Source organism: Petromyzon marinus, chromosome 38 (assembly GCF_048934315.1).
Source record: "Petromyzon marinus isolate PM22_M1 ecotype Great Lakes invasive population chromosome 38, UKy_Petmar_22M1.pri1.0, whole genome shotgun sequence".
In the NCBI taxonomy this organism is placed as follows: domain Eukaryota; kingdom Metazoa; phylum Chordata; class Hyperoartia; order Petromyzontiformes; family Petromyzontidae; genus Petromyzon; species Petromyzon marinus.
The window spans coordinates 5,968,099-5,985,985 of NC_133704.1; the positions used below are offsets into that span (position 1 = coordinate 5,968,099).

The 17,887-nt window shown below is 49.8% G+C and overlaps 1 protein-coding gene across 3 annotated transcripts in view; it reads left to right on the plus strand.

Moving 5' to 3' along the window:
• The window catches only part of DPH1 (diphthamide biosynthesis 1), a 121,991-nt gene that overhangs the window by 32,451 nt on the left and 71,653 nt on the right, over positions 1-17,887 (plus strand). For all 3 annotated transcript variants that reach the window (XM_076072593.1, XM_032967819.2, XM_076072594.1), the window contains exon 4: positions 11,681-11,802. In XM_076072593.1, the coding sequence (XP_075928708.1) occupies positions 11,681-11,802 (122 nt within the window). The remainder of the gene's footprint in view (positions 1-11,680; positions 11,803-17,887) is intronic.

The following is a 17,887-nucleotide window of genomic DNA, read 5'->3' on the forward strand; positions in this document are numbered from 1 at the left end:
CCCCGTGAACCGACGTGGCGTAGGGCACCTTTGGGTACCGTTGCCTTCGTCCAGCAGTGGACTCGCAAAGTTCGACACAGAACAGTTGTGACCCTCCCTTGCACTTGTTTTCTCCCGGCCGCACGACTAAAAGTTAATTCCACATTCGGCGATATTCCTGGACGGATATCTGAACTCGATCCAGCCCTGTAAATGTTGCCGATTGCACAGGGCACGTGAAGACATTTTTCGCGTGATTGTTATTATTATTATTATTAACTTCTGATGTGATAGAAAATATGACTTGAACAAGCGCTCTTTTTCATCAGCGTGTGAATCTTGTGGTGTGCTCCGCGTCATTGGAAGATGGCAATACAAGTGAGTGTACGTGTGTGTGTGTGTGTTTGTCAAAATTGTATTTGTATACCAAGCCAGGTAAGGTTAACCGAGGACAAGCGCTAGGCATGTAGCGATGCATCAATTCATTGATTGTGCTAAATATGAAAAAATATATATCTATTCTTACACTCATTAATCCATCGAATTGTGCTTACAAGAATTTATTTAGTTACAATTTATGTAAAATGGTATTGTGATGGCGATACTAATTTGTGTAAACAATGCGTAACAAAAAAACACAAACGTATATATAAAAGAAAACTGTGACATAAACAAAGAACGCATTTTTCTTAGTTTTTTCGGTAAAGTCACGTTGAAGAGAAACAACAAAATAATATAATATATATGAAACAATAAAAATTCTCACGACGTTTCGACCATAACTCAAACGGTCATCTTCAGGTGTGAAGAAGATGACCGTTTGAGTTTTTATTGTTTTATATATATTATATTATTTTGTTGTTTCTCTTCAACGTGACTTTACCGAAAAAACTAAGAATATGAATTACTGCAGTCACGAAAGCTTTAAATCAAAAAAGAACGCATTCTTGACTTGAACCACGATCCTCAATCACGGCAGTTGGAATCTACTGGAGGGGGGGGGGGGTTGGGGGGTGGGAATATAACCATAGCATCATCGGCTAGCAAGAACCCATCGGATAAGCCACAACTTTTGGTGGTTTAATAGTGAGCCATGCGGAACAAATCACATTTTTCTCATCTCCTCGTGGGCGGGGGAAGTAAGGTGGCAGGTGGCAGGGGCAGGCACTTAAAATCTTTTTGCATCACGTTCCGTGACCTTTAACGAGCGTTGCTAATTGTCAAGATTAACTATAAGTGACCAGTCCACGACAGCATGGAGCAGAGACTCGAGTTTTTTTTTCTCTCTCTCCACATTATTAGCACAGTTGTTTGATGGGGATAAGCCCAGATGGCCCCCAAACGCCAAGCGGCCAGCCACGAACAGCATGGTCAGCGTTGTAATAGATTCGAGTTAGCAAGTTTCTTGAATCGAGCAAAGATTATTATTGTGTGAGAGGCTGGGAAAACAGATGGTGATGATGATGATGGGAAGAGTAGGGAAGTACACAGTGGAATAGTGTGAGGGAATAAGCAGAAAGAGAAGGGAGGTGACCAGCAGTGTGGTGAGCGGGTGGGTGGGTGGGTGAGTGAGTGAGTGGGTGAGTGCATGAGTGAGCGAGTGAGTTCTTGTGAGTGGGTGAGTGGCGCTGCAGTGGTTAGCGCGCCGCCCTACGAACCCGGCAAATATGAGTTTGAGTCCCGCTCATGGTCAACATTGGTGACGATTATTTAAAATAGTCCTGGGTCTCCCCTAGGTCGACTCAGCCTCAAACGAGTACCTGGTGCGGCGAGCAAGCATTGCTCCTGGGAAGACAAAAGCGGTCATAGGTGCTCGCTATCAGCGCATGCCCCAACAGTCTGTTGAAGGCTATACGGGGGGGATCTTTGTCTTTGATGTGACCAGCATTGTGGTGAGTGGGCGGCCGCTGGAATCTAATCGCGTCTCTGACCTGGCAGGGAGTCAAAAGCACGTGTGGCTGGGGGAAGTGCTCGTGGAGAAGATTGACTGGCAGCTTTGACCGATAAGCAACACTTTTGGCCGGTGTACATTCCCCCTAGTGCTTAGCTTTACAAGCAAATATAGCTTCGGTGTTATTGAGGCCGCGGTTACTGCCTTGACATGCAGATGTAAAAACACAATCATGGCAACAATAACCCCCCGCCGCCATTCCCTTCAAGCGGCAATTACGCCTAATTTGATATTCGTAACCGTGTTAAGTATCTACACGGCGTAGCTTCGGCGCAAAAGCTGCGGGATTTATTGCGCCAAAATTTGCGTGCAATTTCTCCCCCGGAACAACTGTCTTCTCCTGCGTGAATTCGCCACACGGAGTCGGTCACCGCACCGGCGTCACTCGGGGACAAAATTTATCTCGCTGGGACGCAATTGCGAAGCAGCCTCCGTTTTGAAAACGCCGCATCTCGTCTCGGGGCGGCGCTCCGCGGACATGGCCCGCCGTGGCTCGCACACGCGTCACACTCAGCACAAGCGTCACACTCAGCACACGCGTCACACTCAGGACACGCGTCACACTCAGCACAAGCGTCACACTCAGCACAAGCGTCACACTCAGCACAAGCGTCACACTCAGCACACGCATCGCGCTCAGGACACGCGTCACACTCAGGACACGCGTCACACTCAGCACAAGCGTCACACTCAGCACAAGCGTCACACTCAGCACAAGCGTCACACTCAGGACACGCGTCACACTCAGCACACGCATCGCGCTCAGCACACGCGTCACACTCAGCACACGCGTCACACTCAGGACACGCGTCACACTCAGGACACGCGTCACACTCAGCACAAGCGTCACACTCAGCACAAGCGTCACACTCAGGACACGCGTCACACTCAGGACACGCGTCACGCTCAGCACACGCATCGCACTCAGCACACGCGTCGCACTCAGGACACGCGTCACACTCAGGACACGCGGTTACGACAACGGGGACGACGATGACGATGGTGACAACGATGACGACGGTGGTGACGACGACGGTGACGACGGTGACGGTGACGATGGTGATGGTGACGACGGTGATGACGGTGACGACGATGACGATGACCGTGACGACGATGACGGTGACGATGATGACGACGACGACGGTGACGACGGTGACGATGACAGTGACGACGATGACGGTGACGATGATGACGACGACGACGGTGACGACGACGACGGTGACGACGACGACAGTGACGACAACGACGGTGACGGTGATGACGGTGACGATGATGACGGTGACGACAATGACGATGATGACGGTGACGATGATGACGGTGACGATGATGGTGATGATGACGGTGACGATGATGGTGACGATGATGGTGACGATGATGACGGTGATGACGGTGATGACGACGACGACGGTGACGACGACAGTGAGGATGACGACAAAAGTGACTACTTGTCATTACCAGCGGACGACAGGTCCCAGGGATCATTATGTCCTCGGGCAGGGCAGATTTGGGGGGGAGGGGGGGTGGGGGCCCTGAGTAGAAATTAAATCACAACTCAAATGTGTTGTTATTATTTACCAGGCAAAGTTCGCTAAGCTATGAGCTCTGTTTCACAGACGACCTGGCCACACATGATGGCGCATCGGAGTACCTCTATAGTCGCAGCCACATGATCTACAACGCTTGTATCCGAACATTGAGGGTGAAACCAGAGGAACTCGGAGACTTGGCTCATTGAACAGGGCCCCATAGTTTAGGTGGAGATGCAGGCACGGTGGAGATGAGAGAGAGAGATATTACAGTACTTGTCCCTTTTCATGTTAATTATCTTAAGTTTCTTAGGATTTAGATTCCAGCTGATATTTGAGGTGATGTATTTCTTAATTAATCTGGGTCTCCCTTGAGCCGCTTGCCATTTGCTTGCTTTGTCCGATGCCTAGCACCGCAACTGTTGCTGAGGCCCTCTCCGCCAGCCAGCCAGACCCCCGTATAGCCTAAATGGACTGTTGGGGCAGGTGCTGTTAGCGAGTAGCACCTATGAAGGTCAGCACAGCACACGATGGGATGGGTGGCCAACGCCACGCCCGGCCGCCTTTTTTCTCCCGAGCGGCAATGTTTACGCACAGCACCAGGTACTCATTTGAGGTTGAGCCGACCTAGGGGGATGCCCACGACAGGTTCAGGTAATCGTCACCGGTGTTGGTGGCCGTGAGCAGGAATCGAACTCGGGTGGCCGGGTTCGTAGCGCAGCTCGCTAACCGCTGCGCTGCCGTTCCCCAACCTCTCGGGCAGCGAGCCAAACCCCCCGCACGCACGCACATACGGCGAGGAGCTGCTCAGGATCAGTGAGGAATAGCTCTACCGCAGATGTTGACGTGTCCGATGGCAAGGCGGCGTTGTCGGTGATAATGAGACCGTAGCTCTGGGCTATGTGTCGTGCCATCCCAGCCTGGGAATTGTGCACGCGAGGTCAAGGCTTGAAGGTCTTTCTGTTGTTGTTTGGGAAATGCATGAGCCTTGGTGGGAGAGCTGAGCTAAGACGCCTCCGTCAGGCAGATGTGTTGTACGTTTTAACTATGCCATGTGTTTGTCAAATGATGTTGGTGCCTGTTATATATATTTTTTATTTTGATTACCCTCACCCCTCCCCAATGCCCGCTTCCGAAGTTCAATTCCGGGCCATGACCCACAACATCATTTAATCTGCGAACAAAAAAAACTTTAATCAGTGTACCTTTGAAATAAACCACAACCTACATTTAAAAGTTTTACCCGACGCTTGACTCGTCGCCTGTATCGTTCGCCGCGAGAATGTAAGCGATTACCTGCTATAACCATCCAGGAATGCCCTTAACGCTCGTGACTTCACTCCACATCGACCATCTCCCCTCATTAATATTCATGAGCAGGTGACGTCACTCCACATCAAACAGCCCCCCTCATCAATAATCATGAACAGCTGACATCCTCCAAATGGACACCCCCCTCCATTAATAATCATGAGCGGGTGACGTCACTCCACATCGAACAGCCCCCCTCATTACTAATCATGTACAGGTGACGGCCTTCAAATAGGGGGGGGGGGGTGGCGAGGCGCCTCCTCCCCCCTCCTCAGCGTCAACTCACAACCCTCACTACAAAGGCAGAACCCTCACGTCACGCGATCTCCGTAACGCTGTTGAGACATCGAAGTAAAAAGGACGTCGTGATGAACAAGGGGTTATAACCTTGAAATGAAATAGGTCTGTGTCACCGCGCCCTTACAAATTACACGCGCATTGATGAAGAGAATACCACGCCGCGGTCTGTGATTTTCGCTTGCAAGTTTCAGATATTACTGCAATACTCCCGTCCTTGGACGGGCAAAAGGCCAGTAAGTAGATAATTTGGAAACTTTATAATAATATTAAGCACATCTGTTTGTCCAGCGCCACATGTGTGAGAGACTTTGTCACGCGGCGGAGGGCTATGGCGAAGCTCGCGTGTCCATGGAGGCGCTGCGCGTCATGAGAATGGATGCATCACCTGGTGAATAGTTACACGCCTTACTGTTTACCTTCTCTTTACATGGTCGCCGCATTTGCACGGCGCTTTAAGATGCGCTTCTGCGGCCGTCTGGAACGCTCTTCCTTTCCGATAGTAGGGAGCCACTGGAGCTGTGCACTTTTAAATCATCTAGATTGAAAACTCATTTGTTTAGAACTGCTTTTTGTGTTTAAATTATTGTCCTTTCCTCCGCACCTGCAATTCGCATGGTTGGCTACGCACGGTGCGAAAGAAGTTCAACGTACACACACAAACACACACTTGCGAACAGTAATTAGGATAATATCCAGCGCCACTTCAAAAAAGTACACGTTATAATTACACGCCCATCTGTTTCGCCGACGGAAAAGCATTCCTAAGAGTCCATTCCCTTTCTCGCCGCTCCCACACACACGCGCGCAAACGGTGGTTGTTGCGATGCCACGCTCATATTTAGGTGGCTGAGCGCAAAAGTGCTTGACAAGTTAACTAAAAATGCTACGCTGATAAATGCCAAGGCGGTCTATAGACCAGGGGCGGCTGAGGGCACGTTACGCGGAAATGCGATAACAAAAAAAAACCGGGGCTCAATTGAATTCGACGCAGCGCAATAACGTGGCGGCGGGCGAGGCTAATCTACAGATAGCATTTACAGCCGCTGTATCGTGTCGTCATCCGGTGACATTCAAGAATTATAGGTCAGATAAGCAAGTTGCGTAGGCAAAGTAAATAAATAACAAATGGAACGTGGCATTGGCGTCGGGGCTCTCGCGCCTCGAGTTGCTTTGGTTTAACCCCAGGTGAGATCTTGGGGGAGCCGAGGTGTAGGGAGCAGTCGCAGTTTGCAAAGGGTGGTCCGTGGTCATCGAAACGACAAACGGTGAAAACAAATCGAGCGTAGTAACAACAAGAAGCGAAAAACCAAATCGGAGATCGGTGCAAAAAACAAAGCAGACCAAAAAAAACAACCAGCCAGTTTGCGCCGATGATGAATTGGGTGCGTGGATGGGGCACACTCGCGTTCTCCGACTGCGTTAAGTCCCTGTGCACGAACGATGGCAATAACACCGGTGAGAGTGCTCGGAAAAGTGTTTGTGAGCAAGGTGCATGCTGAAGTTAATTATTTAGGATAATAATAATAATCTGTTAGTTTAATGTGGTCAATTTTAACGTGGGATATTAAACATTCGTACACGTTGCAATTGCGATATTTTTCGTGTTTGGACAAATCGCACCGATCGCCCGTGCAGATTTGAATAGACCTTTAGATTTTTGTTTGCTAATTTTACAAAGCCCTCTCGGTATAGCTGTATCTCATCATCATCATCATCACCACGGTGCATGGGCAGATAGCCCGCAGTTAGGTGTCCACTGCACAGTTTGCCATTTGTTTCCACTTTCCTCCGTCTTGTGCCAATACGGTCAGGTGGCGGCCACATCTCTCAGGAACCAATCTCTCCTGTAGTCGTCAAGCCAGTCTCTGTGAGGTCTTCCTCTCATTCCAGTTCTTTCCATTTTTCCTTAAAACACACTTTTAATTGTCTTGTTGTTGTCCGTCTCCTATACGTGTCCAAATAGCGCCGCTTTGCTTCTCATCACTGCCTGCATCATCAGATTGTCCTCTTCTATGTGCAACCATTTTTCTTACGTCCACTTTGTTTCACTCTTTGGGTCCGGTTTAGATGCAGTATCATTCTGTAGCACTACATTTTGCGTGCCGTTGTTTTATCTCGGTCAGTCTTTTTCAACGTCAAAGTCTCGCATGCAAACAAAGCTGTACTGTGAACATGCATGCTCTTCAGTTTAACACGTAGGCTTTCGCGACCAATATTATTCATAATAAAGGTTTTTGGGTTAGATCGCCATATTTATAAATGTGTCGTAACCCTCCACCACCCGACACGGCCAATCAGCAAAAAAAGTGGCACGTTGACAAAAGACAAATAATTCACTACTTTAGCCCACCGGTGTGTTGAAGAGTGACGTCACCCTGCTGCTCTATTTAAGACCGAGAGCAAGCGAGGGCTTTACCATTCTGGCGAATTGCCCGATGATGCTGGATGTAATTACCAGCGAAACGTCGTACTCAAACTGTAAATGTTGTGGATTCACTCTTCAACACACCGGTGGGCTAAAGTAGTGAACTAATTGTCTTTTGTCAACGTGACACTTTTTTTGCTGATTGGCCGTGTCGGGTGGTGGAGGGTTACGACACATTTATAAATAACGCGATCTAACCCCAAAAACCTTTATTATGAATGCATGCTCTTACGATGTTCAGTTGGGTCTTGAACCTGATTTGCTTCCATCCCCAGATGTTATTGAGTCCTGCCATTACTCCTGGCTCTATCTACAACAATAATGATAAGAATGGCATTTTTTTTCTCCAAAAAAGCATCACCGAGTCTCAAGACTTTTTTTGTCCCGCCAGGTCCTGATTGGGATGCTTGGCCAATTCCATTAATAAATGTTTGGCGTCTGTGTGGGACAAAACATCGAGTTACACCACCATTGGAGAAAACTCACCACATATACAAGGGGGTGGGGGGAGGGGTAATACTCAAAACTCCACACAGATAGATTTAAGAATCCATTGTCCTGCTATTTAATGGCCACGTGCCAACCCACCTAGTATTCCCCACAGGCAGTCAAGAATTAACCGGGCTAAGGCCTGCTTGGCTTGCGAGATCAATTGAGAACGATGTCCGGAGTGATGCGGAGCTTGCGAGAACGTCAATTCATAATCTCCGCTTATTTGCCGTCGTTTTTTTCTTCTTCTTCTCTACGTTGGCGTCTCTTCTCACCATGTTCACCCACGCGTCGCCCCGAAGACAACTCCCCCACGCAGCGTGCCTTTCCCATTGATGTAGGAAACAGAGCCTCCGGAGATTCGTCTGAAAATCCGCCGAACGGCGTACACCGCGGGATACTGGGCCGCGGTGAAAATGTACCAACAATGTGTAATTAATCTCGGCGAACGTGGGAGTAAGTGAAAATTGGAAGTTTTAAAAATCTAAAATGGAACAAAAAAAAAAAACCGCCCGCAACATTTGCGACGGGAACGAGTTAGACGAAAAGTACATCACCGCCGACGAGCGCCCAATCGCCGCGTGAAATAGGAACGCGCGTCGGCGTGTTCCGTGTGCCTGGCCCATTTTAATCTTAATTGAGCTCTCGGAAACTGACGTGTGTTCGGTCGTGGTGAAATGATTCACCGTCGCCACCTCCCCCCCCGCGTGAACCGAGTCGGGGTGGGGGGGGCCCCCCCCCCCGCGATTGAATCATTTTTTTTGTCTGTGTTTTTGTTTACCCCCCTCGTACCGTATTGTTCCTCCCTTGCTTTTTGCATCGTTGGGCGACCCGGGTCGCTTTTGCAAATGCGGATACGTCCTGGCCTCTTGAGTTCTCACTTGGTTAAACGAAATAAACCTGAAACGTGATTTGCGCGCTTTCCCGTTTGTTCAGCCTAACGGGCGTAATCATTTCACGTTACCGGTTATGATCCATCCGCTGCCGTATGAATCATTTCTGATGCTGTTATCCTCTCGCTCGTGGCCTTGCGATGCCACAGTCCATCTCGCTTCTGCGCGCGTCAGCTGATCTCATCTCTCCATAGCTCCGGTGGTCGCCTTCCCGATCGTGTTCTCTCTATTTTGACTGCCATTCTGTCACCAGTCTTGTCCATGGGTCAATCATCCCGATGAGCGATGTGTGCAGTCCAAATGCACTTGCTTTACTTAACAGTCAATTTGAAGTCTCTCTAATTTGTTCCCTGATCCATGCATTCCTTTTTCTGTCTCCTAGTGCAATTCCCAGCATGCCTCAATGCTTCTTGGCGCACTTTTCAGCTTTTGTTCATATTCGGCCGGTGGCCGCTATGCTGCACGTGGCCTGTATTCCAGCAGTGTGGAGACGGCACAGATGTCGTGGAAATTCCCTTACCATGCACGCCGAGGAGGAGCCACGTACCCTGGCTAGCCAAAGGAAGTGCAGCAAAGAGCGGACTGACATCATCTGTCTCTTTCTAGAGCGTTGCCTCCTTGCACGTGTGTGCTTTCTCCGGGTGCTCCGGGTTTTTTTTTTCTCGATTGGCCGAAAACGTCTTAATGTGCAGAGGAGGGTGTCTGATGGGCGGAGCGTGGATGAGAGGCTGTGGGGTATGGGGGACATTGTGAAGTTGTGAAATGGGCATGGAGGGTGTTAGGGGCAGAGGTCTGGTGGGCGGACAGTTGAGCTGATGGAGTAGCGCAGTGTATCTATCCCTGCAAGATCAGCTCCATTCCCAGCCTCTATCCCTGCATCTATTCCATCACCTTCCTCACCGAACGCCGTCGGATTTAATCTTAAAGCGCCCTGGAAAGGGTACTATATAAATGCGAAATAGAATAGGACCCCAGAGCTTGGACAATTGTTGGTCGTGCCAACTTACCACCGCTGCTGCCTAACAGCTTTGTCTGGTTCCTCAGCGACCGTGAGAGATGCAATTTGCACGAACGATGACGCTACGTGTAAAACTATAACATTATTATTTATGATCCATATGTAATGTGGGTAATATGACAATATTGTAAATGTATTTCTTCTAGTACATTGGTATAATTCTCACAATTTGGTATCATTAATTAACAAATCCCGTCATGTAATTTCACTTTTCATTGTAAGTGGAATTATTGTAGTTTATTTCAAAGGTGCATTTTAACTAATCTGTTTTTTTAGCAGATTAAATTATGTGGTCATGGCCCGGAATTGAACTCAGGTGCTGGGGTTCATAGTACAGTGCGCTATAACCGCTATATCACCGTGTCACCGCTCCGGCTATACCCATTTACATACAGGCACAAACGTACCCACGCGTCGTAGAATACCAACCATAATTACATAACAAAGACACAGATCCCCCGTATAGCCATACATGATATTGGGGCAAGTGGTGTGAGCGAGGGGCACTGACGAAGGCCGGCACGGCGCACTAGGAGGTGGTGTGGCTACCACTGCTACCAACTCACCACTACTTCTGATGTTTTCAACTCGCAGCACCAGATGTAAATTTAAGGGTGAGTCGACCTTGGGGGAAGCCCGAGACAGGTTGAGGTATTTGCCACCGATGTTGGCCGTGAGCGGGAATCGGAATTTGGGCCCGCTTGCTTGGTAGCACGGCGTGCTAACCACGGCACTCTCCCGCTGCCCACTGATAATTACAAATGCACACATACGGAGATACGCACGCATGCGTGCACGCGATGGTATCCCTGTGGAGTACAGAGACACTCCGAAGAAATATAAATTCTAATTGCCTATTTCTACTTGGAATTAAAAAAAACACACACACACATCGCGAGGAACGCAATTGTAAGTCCTGGTGAGGCCGGTTATTATAACAAGGAGCAGCTTTATGAGCCGTGCAGCACCTGCCGTAGTGGTGGACTGGGTCCTCTAAAACACGGTAATTATTCCAGTTTTATTCACTTCTAACTAGAAGCATTACCGGCTCTTCTGTGAAAGGTCAGCGAGTTTTAACTGCGCGTTCCTTGGTAGCTAGGCGGTGCCTGTCGCGCTGCATTTGCGCGCCGCTCGGTACCTCGGAGGCAAAAAAAAAAAATACTCCCTGGAAGTTACCAGGGCGAATGGACCGGAGTTGTGTGACGGGAGGGCTCATTTGGACTTCCAGGTCGAGCAACTAGAGTTGCGAGGTCACGTGCTAATGATGCGGCAATGTTTGCTTGCTTTAAGCAAATGGGGCGAACAAAACGGATGGTCTCTAACCGTGACCCTGGATCGTGACGGGACATCGAATCGCCGTGAGAGGTGTGTGTTATCGTCGTCACACGCCTGTTAACAAAAAAAAATATATAATAATAATAATAACAACGTATGCACACGCAGTTCTGTGTGCTCTCCAACGTGTTTTTTCGGGTTGTGCCGCACCACGTGTTGTTCGACGCGATGTCCGACGTTTTGCTGTCCGTGCTGGGAGCATTTGTTCACTCACTTCCTCCTATTAATTTCTTAATTTCCCGACGAAGCTCCCAGCACGTGGAGCAAAGCGTCGGACATCATGCCGAACAGCAACGCGGTACGCCCCGCAAAAACAACAACGTGTCGGTGGAGCTGATCTATGTTCCCGAAAATAAAACGTCGAAAGTGTCGCCGTTGCCCGGCCTGGCGCCAGCGCCATGTCAGCGCCGTTCCAGCGCCGTTCTCGGGTTAACGCGCTTGCCGTCTGCTCAGGTTTACGGACGCTGAGACGGTGGTGATGGGCGACGTGACATACGGAGCGTGCTGCGTGGACGACTTCACGGCCCGTGCTCTCGGGGCCGACTTCATGGTGCACTACGGACACAGCTGCCTCGGTGAGAGTCGCTCGCGATCGGCCTGCTGCTGCTCTTGCAGAGGCAGCGTGTGTTCACGGTCGGACGGCGTGGGCACAGAGACAGCATGACCACGGTCGCACAGCATGACCATGGTGTAACAGCGTGGTCACGGTAGGACTGCATGGCCACAGGCAAATGATCACTGGCTCTGCAATTTTGATGTTCTTGCCTTAATTTTGTTCTTTCAAATGGCTAAACTGGACCATCATCCGTGTAACAAATCGCACTCATTGACGTCACGGGATATTTGACGTCGACTGCGTAGCGGACGGTGCGTTGTTGTTTTTCGGTTCACGCACACCATGATATTAATCAGGGCAGCCACCAGATTTGAACCTGGAATCTCTGTAATAAGAGGTTAACGTGCTACCGCTAGGCAACGTCACCTTCCAAGTCGCTGATCTAATTATTATAAAAATGGCATGATTTATATAAATCACTAAAATAATGATTTCTACCGCACCTTAATCACAGTCCTTCTAGAACCATTAATATCCCATTTTCAATAGCTGTACCATGTCTCAGTAGTTTTTTTCTTTAGTTGTCATAAATAAACGATGAGTATAAGCCCTTGGCCAGTGTTCGGAAGAGGGCCTGGCCACAGTTTAATTGAATTACTTGTGCGCAGATTAATATCTGCAACGGCTGCCATTGTTGGTTATGGGTGCTCAGTTTGACCGGTTGTCTTATCCCCTCCGCACCTTCGCTGTATCCAAGTGGAATATGCTTATATTCGTATATGTCGGCTGTTAGCCGTATACGTCGATTCCCTTACGGACGTATATTGTGTAAGTCAGTTGTGCGCGCACGCTCGCTCGCACGCACGCTCGCACGCACGCACACTCGTACGTACGTGTGGCTGCATTAGATTAATATGAGGTTTTTGTTAGCTAAGACGGTGGAATAATACTCATAACCCTGGATTCGTACTCAGGACCTTAGAGACGATGGCCAGCTCAGGGCCCGCTGCACCATGATGAGCTTTTCTTGTTGACTATTCGTCCATGGTCGGAGCACGGTGACACGTGTTACTTTGTTAATAGCAGTGCAGTGATCGTTATTACATTCGTCTAATGGAAATGGATTCTGACATTTTTCCCCAAACAGCCCTGCAATGCTGGATGAAAAGTTATAAATGCAGTCTTGAGTGCCTTGAGTATGTAAGAGCGCCTGATGCGATGTATAAGACTGGACGGGGTGGGGTGGGGTGGGGGCATTGGGAATGTTTGATGTGGATGGAAAGTCGACGGCACATGTTCCGAGTTGACGTGATTGACCAGCTTGGACTTGCCAAATAAATTACGTGGCATTTATTTGCTCGTAAAACTGAAATGGAAAAAAAATTAAATCATTGTTTTTTTTTCTCCGGATACATTTTCATCTGTTTTGAATCGGCAAAGGGTCCATTAGTGAAGTTGGTACTTTGCCAAAAAAATTGTGTACATATATATTCGTTTTTGAAAATGCTGCTGTTGTGTACATTTCTGTGAATCGGAGTAGGCAAGTACGCTTTGTATGTATGTTGAACTTTTTTCGCACCGTACGTAGCCAACCGTGCCAATCGGAGATGCGGGAAATGTATCGTGTATTTTAATCTTGACTTGTAGCTTTCGTAACTGCAGCAATTAATATTCTTTGGGTCTTTCGGTAAAGCCACGTCGAAAGTAAAGTCACGTAGATAGGTTCAAAGAAAATAACAAAAAATACTTTCTTTGAACCTATCTGCGTAACTTTACCGAAAGACCAAAATAATATTGAACACGTTAGTTTGATTTGCAGTTGACTTGCACATCGGCGGCTCGTGTGTGGTGGGGTTCAGTGTATGTACTGCCACCTCTTCCTAAAACGTAAGCCTGGAAGAGTAGGCCCAATACCCTCTTAGAGGGGCTCAAGAGATCTCCCGCTACTTGCAATCCCTTCAAGTCCGTGAATCGATGCATCATTACCGACTGAGTTAACCGATAGCAAGTTATTATTTGCATGCTGCATAGGTGGCTCCTGTGCCGCAGCGGTTAGCGCACCGCGGTGTTAACCCGGGTGATCCGAGTTCAACTCCCGGCCACGGCTAACATCAGTGACGAATGACACCCGAACAATTCCTGGCCGTCTGCCCCAGTCACCGGTGTGCACCGACCGGACCGGTGAAGTTGTGAGAAGTGTGGCCAAACGCAGCATTGGGTGGTGGTGGTGGGGGGAGGGGGGGGGGGGGTCCAGGTGACGGGAGTCATCATCTTAGCAGTGCATTGACTGCCGATTATTAATTTAGCAATCATTCGTCGGCATATGCTGAAAAACCTGTGTTATTTAAATTGACCGTAGAGAAATTATGCAAGGGGGCTTCCTGCAGTAACGAGCCGTTGTGTTACAGGTAACTGCAAAGTAGCCATGCGCTTAGCTTGGACAAGGGCTTCCCACACCTTGTTCGCGAGTCGCGCTGACATTTATACGTTCGCTTTTTGAGATTGCGCGTGTGTATGTGTGCGCGTGCTTGTGTATGTGTGTATATATATATAGCTTCGCAAATGGAGCATTAAAACGTACAGTAACAAGAGCTCAATGTAGATTTAAAAATCAATATTCTGCCCCCTGCATTGCTGGGCCCGCTCATAAAACATGCATGCGCCGTTGTGTACGTATTATGATGCACGATCATTTTTTTCTAATTTGCTTCACATGTCAACCCAGCTTGAGATTGAGACGAACAGCGTGTGCACAACACGTCTCGAGTATCCCTTCCGACGCCGCCTCTGGCACATTTGATGAGGTTGCATGGAACCGTCGGGCCCGGTTACACCTTTTTTTTTTTGGAGCCAGCCCCCCTGCCTACACCCTTATTTTGGCGCGTCGTTTCGGGCCGCGACGTTCGGGCCGCGACGTTCGGTCCGCCACGTTCGGTCCGCCACGTTCGACTTTTGGCCGGCGGGGAAGGACAACAAACTGGTTACCACTCTGAAGCTGCAAACCCAGCAGCTGTGAGGGACCCCCCCCCCGCCGCTCCCTCCAGGGGACCGAGACGGAGGTGCGAACGCGGCGGTCACGGGCTGCTGTGTAGGCATATTCGCCCCTCATATCTGATGTGATTGCAGTCATTGCACCACCCCCCCTGCCCCCCCCCCCATCCCGCTTCGATTTAGCTAAAGTTAGGCGATCCCTCCTGACCCTGCTGGCTAAACAATAATTAAAAAAAAGTGCTGGGAGCTTCTTGAAGAACTCATTTGAACAACACACATTCGTTATCCGTCCGCTGCCTGCTGCTGGTGGCGGTTGTGTTCGATGGCTTTAAAAGTGCACATAGCCTGGCACAAGCGCCGTGGCGATGGCACCGCCATTCGGTGGCGATTGGCCGTCGTCGTTGGTGTCTGATGTAGACCGGTCGATGTTCGCGAGGCAGGAGCTGGCGGCGCTTGGCTAATTTGCCGAAGCGAGCTGCTCGATCGAGCTCCTTGGCTGGGGGAGCACCCAGAAATTTGCGGAGCGAAACGTCGGACACCGTGCGTGCGTGCGTGCCGAGCTGACGTGCGGCACGACCCCCAGAGCGCGTCGCTCGGGCGAAGGAGCCACGCGGTTTACGAGGCGCGCGTGAAACGTTGGCCGCATTCTAAATTATTTTTCTCGCGTTAATTACTGTTTCGACACAAACGAGTAGTTATTGGCATTTTTTGCACGGAGGGACAAAAAAAAACACGCAGTTTTTTTTTTCTCTCTCTCTCTCTCTGCACCACAATACGTGCTCGGAAAATGTTTAATCACCAACGATCTTTATCAAGGAATTCGGTCCATTATGTAAAATCTGAACTCGGCAGTCAATAAATAGGCCAATTAGTGTTCTAATTCAATATAGCGATTGGAGGGCAAGACGGAGAGAGACGGTGCAAAAGAAACGAGAATTATCTACATTAAAAATGTTATGAATAATGTAATATGAATTGATTCGCATGCATACATTCCATAATTCAGCGACTAAATAAGAAATGTATTCTACAGCCGAGCTGCTTATGCGCACGAGACAAAACCATAAAGATGGCGACAATCTCCAGCTTTTAACATCGTGGCCAAACAAATGTTACCATCAGCGCAAAAACAAAGGTAGGGATTCCCCCTATAACCTTTTACAGACTGTCAGTGAGCACCTATGGAGATCGACACGGCGCGTGAAGAGGTGGTGTGTCTATGACCACCAGTGGTGATGTTCACACAGAGCCAAGTACACATTTAAGGCTGAGCTGACTTACAGGGGAGGCCCAGGAACGATTCAGATATCCATCACTGCTGTTGACCATGAGTGGGAGTCAAACTTAGGTCACCGTGTTCGTAGCAACAGTGCGCTAACCACTAGGCTACCGCTTCCCCCATCATCATCATCAGCACACACGCAAACTCATCGTAAAAACATTAGCGGCTTGCATTCGCTCGTATTGTAAATACAAAAAAGAAATACCCCGATACTATCCACAAGTGCGGAATAGCACGATCGCAATATTAAAATGAACAACAGAACTTGCAGGTGTGCCGGTAGTTGAGAGCGGTTGGACTGGATAAATTACCAAAACGCCTTTCAGTCCCCGGGGCGTGCCGGAAACACGTCGAGTAACCCTGTTGAGGAATATCGTTAGAAAATGGGGCTCAACTTTTTAGTGCTCATTTTCTGTTCCGAGCAGATACTGTTTCTGAGCGTTTGGTTGGGCCTGGCCTGGCGGGAGGGGATGCTGGGGAGCGGGTCACGGATCTCTCCGATGTGTGATAGGGTTGTGCTGCGTGTTGTCGGACACGATGTCCGATGTTTCGGTTCCTGTGCCGGTAGCATATTCGGGTCCTGTGGTGGAAACCAAACTGAACGAAGAGCTCAGAAAGTGGAGCGACGCGTCGGGCAAACGCGCTCGGAGATGCGACGAGCGGAGCGACGTGAAACCGCACCGGAGGAGGGCCGTGCCGTGGCACAACTGCGAAAAGCCTACGTGGTGGAATCCCCAGCTGCAGGTCATCGGTTAACCACCGACAAGCTCTGTCATGCTCCAGTTGAGCGTGACCACTGCAAGCGGAAATAGCTGATCTTCGGAATCATGTCAAGTATGGAGGTGGGTCAGCAAAGTTTGCCGGGGCCTTGTTGAATAAGACTCGTGCACCCCGCGCCGGTTTCGCGCTTTGTTGCGGGCCCGATAGCGAGCTCACGGCGTTTCCTGTAAGCGCTGCCTTTACCGGCAAATTTGAGCGAGCATTGCTCCCCCCCCCCCCCCCCCCCCGCAACGTGCATTGGAAGACGGGGCGAGACGGGCCTCCTCATTCCCCCTCGCTCCACCCCTTTTGTGCGGTTCCACCTTGCCGGAATGCCGAGCCCCGCAAATTGTTGTAAAAATGAAAATAATTAAAAGGACATGGGGCGAGGATGATCGGCAAGGGAGCGGCGATCGCTCGGAGCGCCCGTACCGCTGAGCCCCGTCTGCCACGTGTCATCTCCGGCATTCCTTTGTGCGCCCTGTACGGCTGTGATGGGCGCGATTGATTTATTTTTAGATGCGTTGCGGCCGAATTTCCCCCCCGCCCCCCCCACTCCGCCCCCCCCCCCCATCCCCCTTTTTATATTTTTCTCGCGGGATAATTGATTCGCCAGACAATTGCGAAGAATGAAAATGGAAGTAACATTTCTGAATCGATCGGCCACCCTTCACTGGCAGTAAACTGCTCTCTGCAAAGTTGCTGTTTCTCCGTCAGAAGGAATTCCCGTCCGTGCGGCGCTTGCGCGGTGACGCTGCCGCTGGACACAGTGGTCGGCGCGCCGGGCTTGCGATCCCTAGGTCGCCGATTCGGTTCGACGGTTCAGTTCGACCCTTCCTGCGGCTCGGCAGTTGACAACGACGGGGCAAAGTTCCTTCAAATCGCCCCCAAGCCGCCTCCGCGAGCCCAGCGGTGTAAATGGGCCCACCCACAGTTGATCTACAGACCCGTTTGTGGTGGGGTGACGCGCGGGCAATGCCTTACCTTCTCGAAGACGCCTGGCCAGGGTGGACGAGTCGGTCGGGTGTCCTCTAGAGGGTCTCACTCGAGCTCCCGCCGTCGGGACGCACTT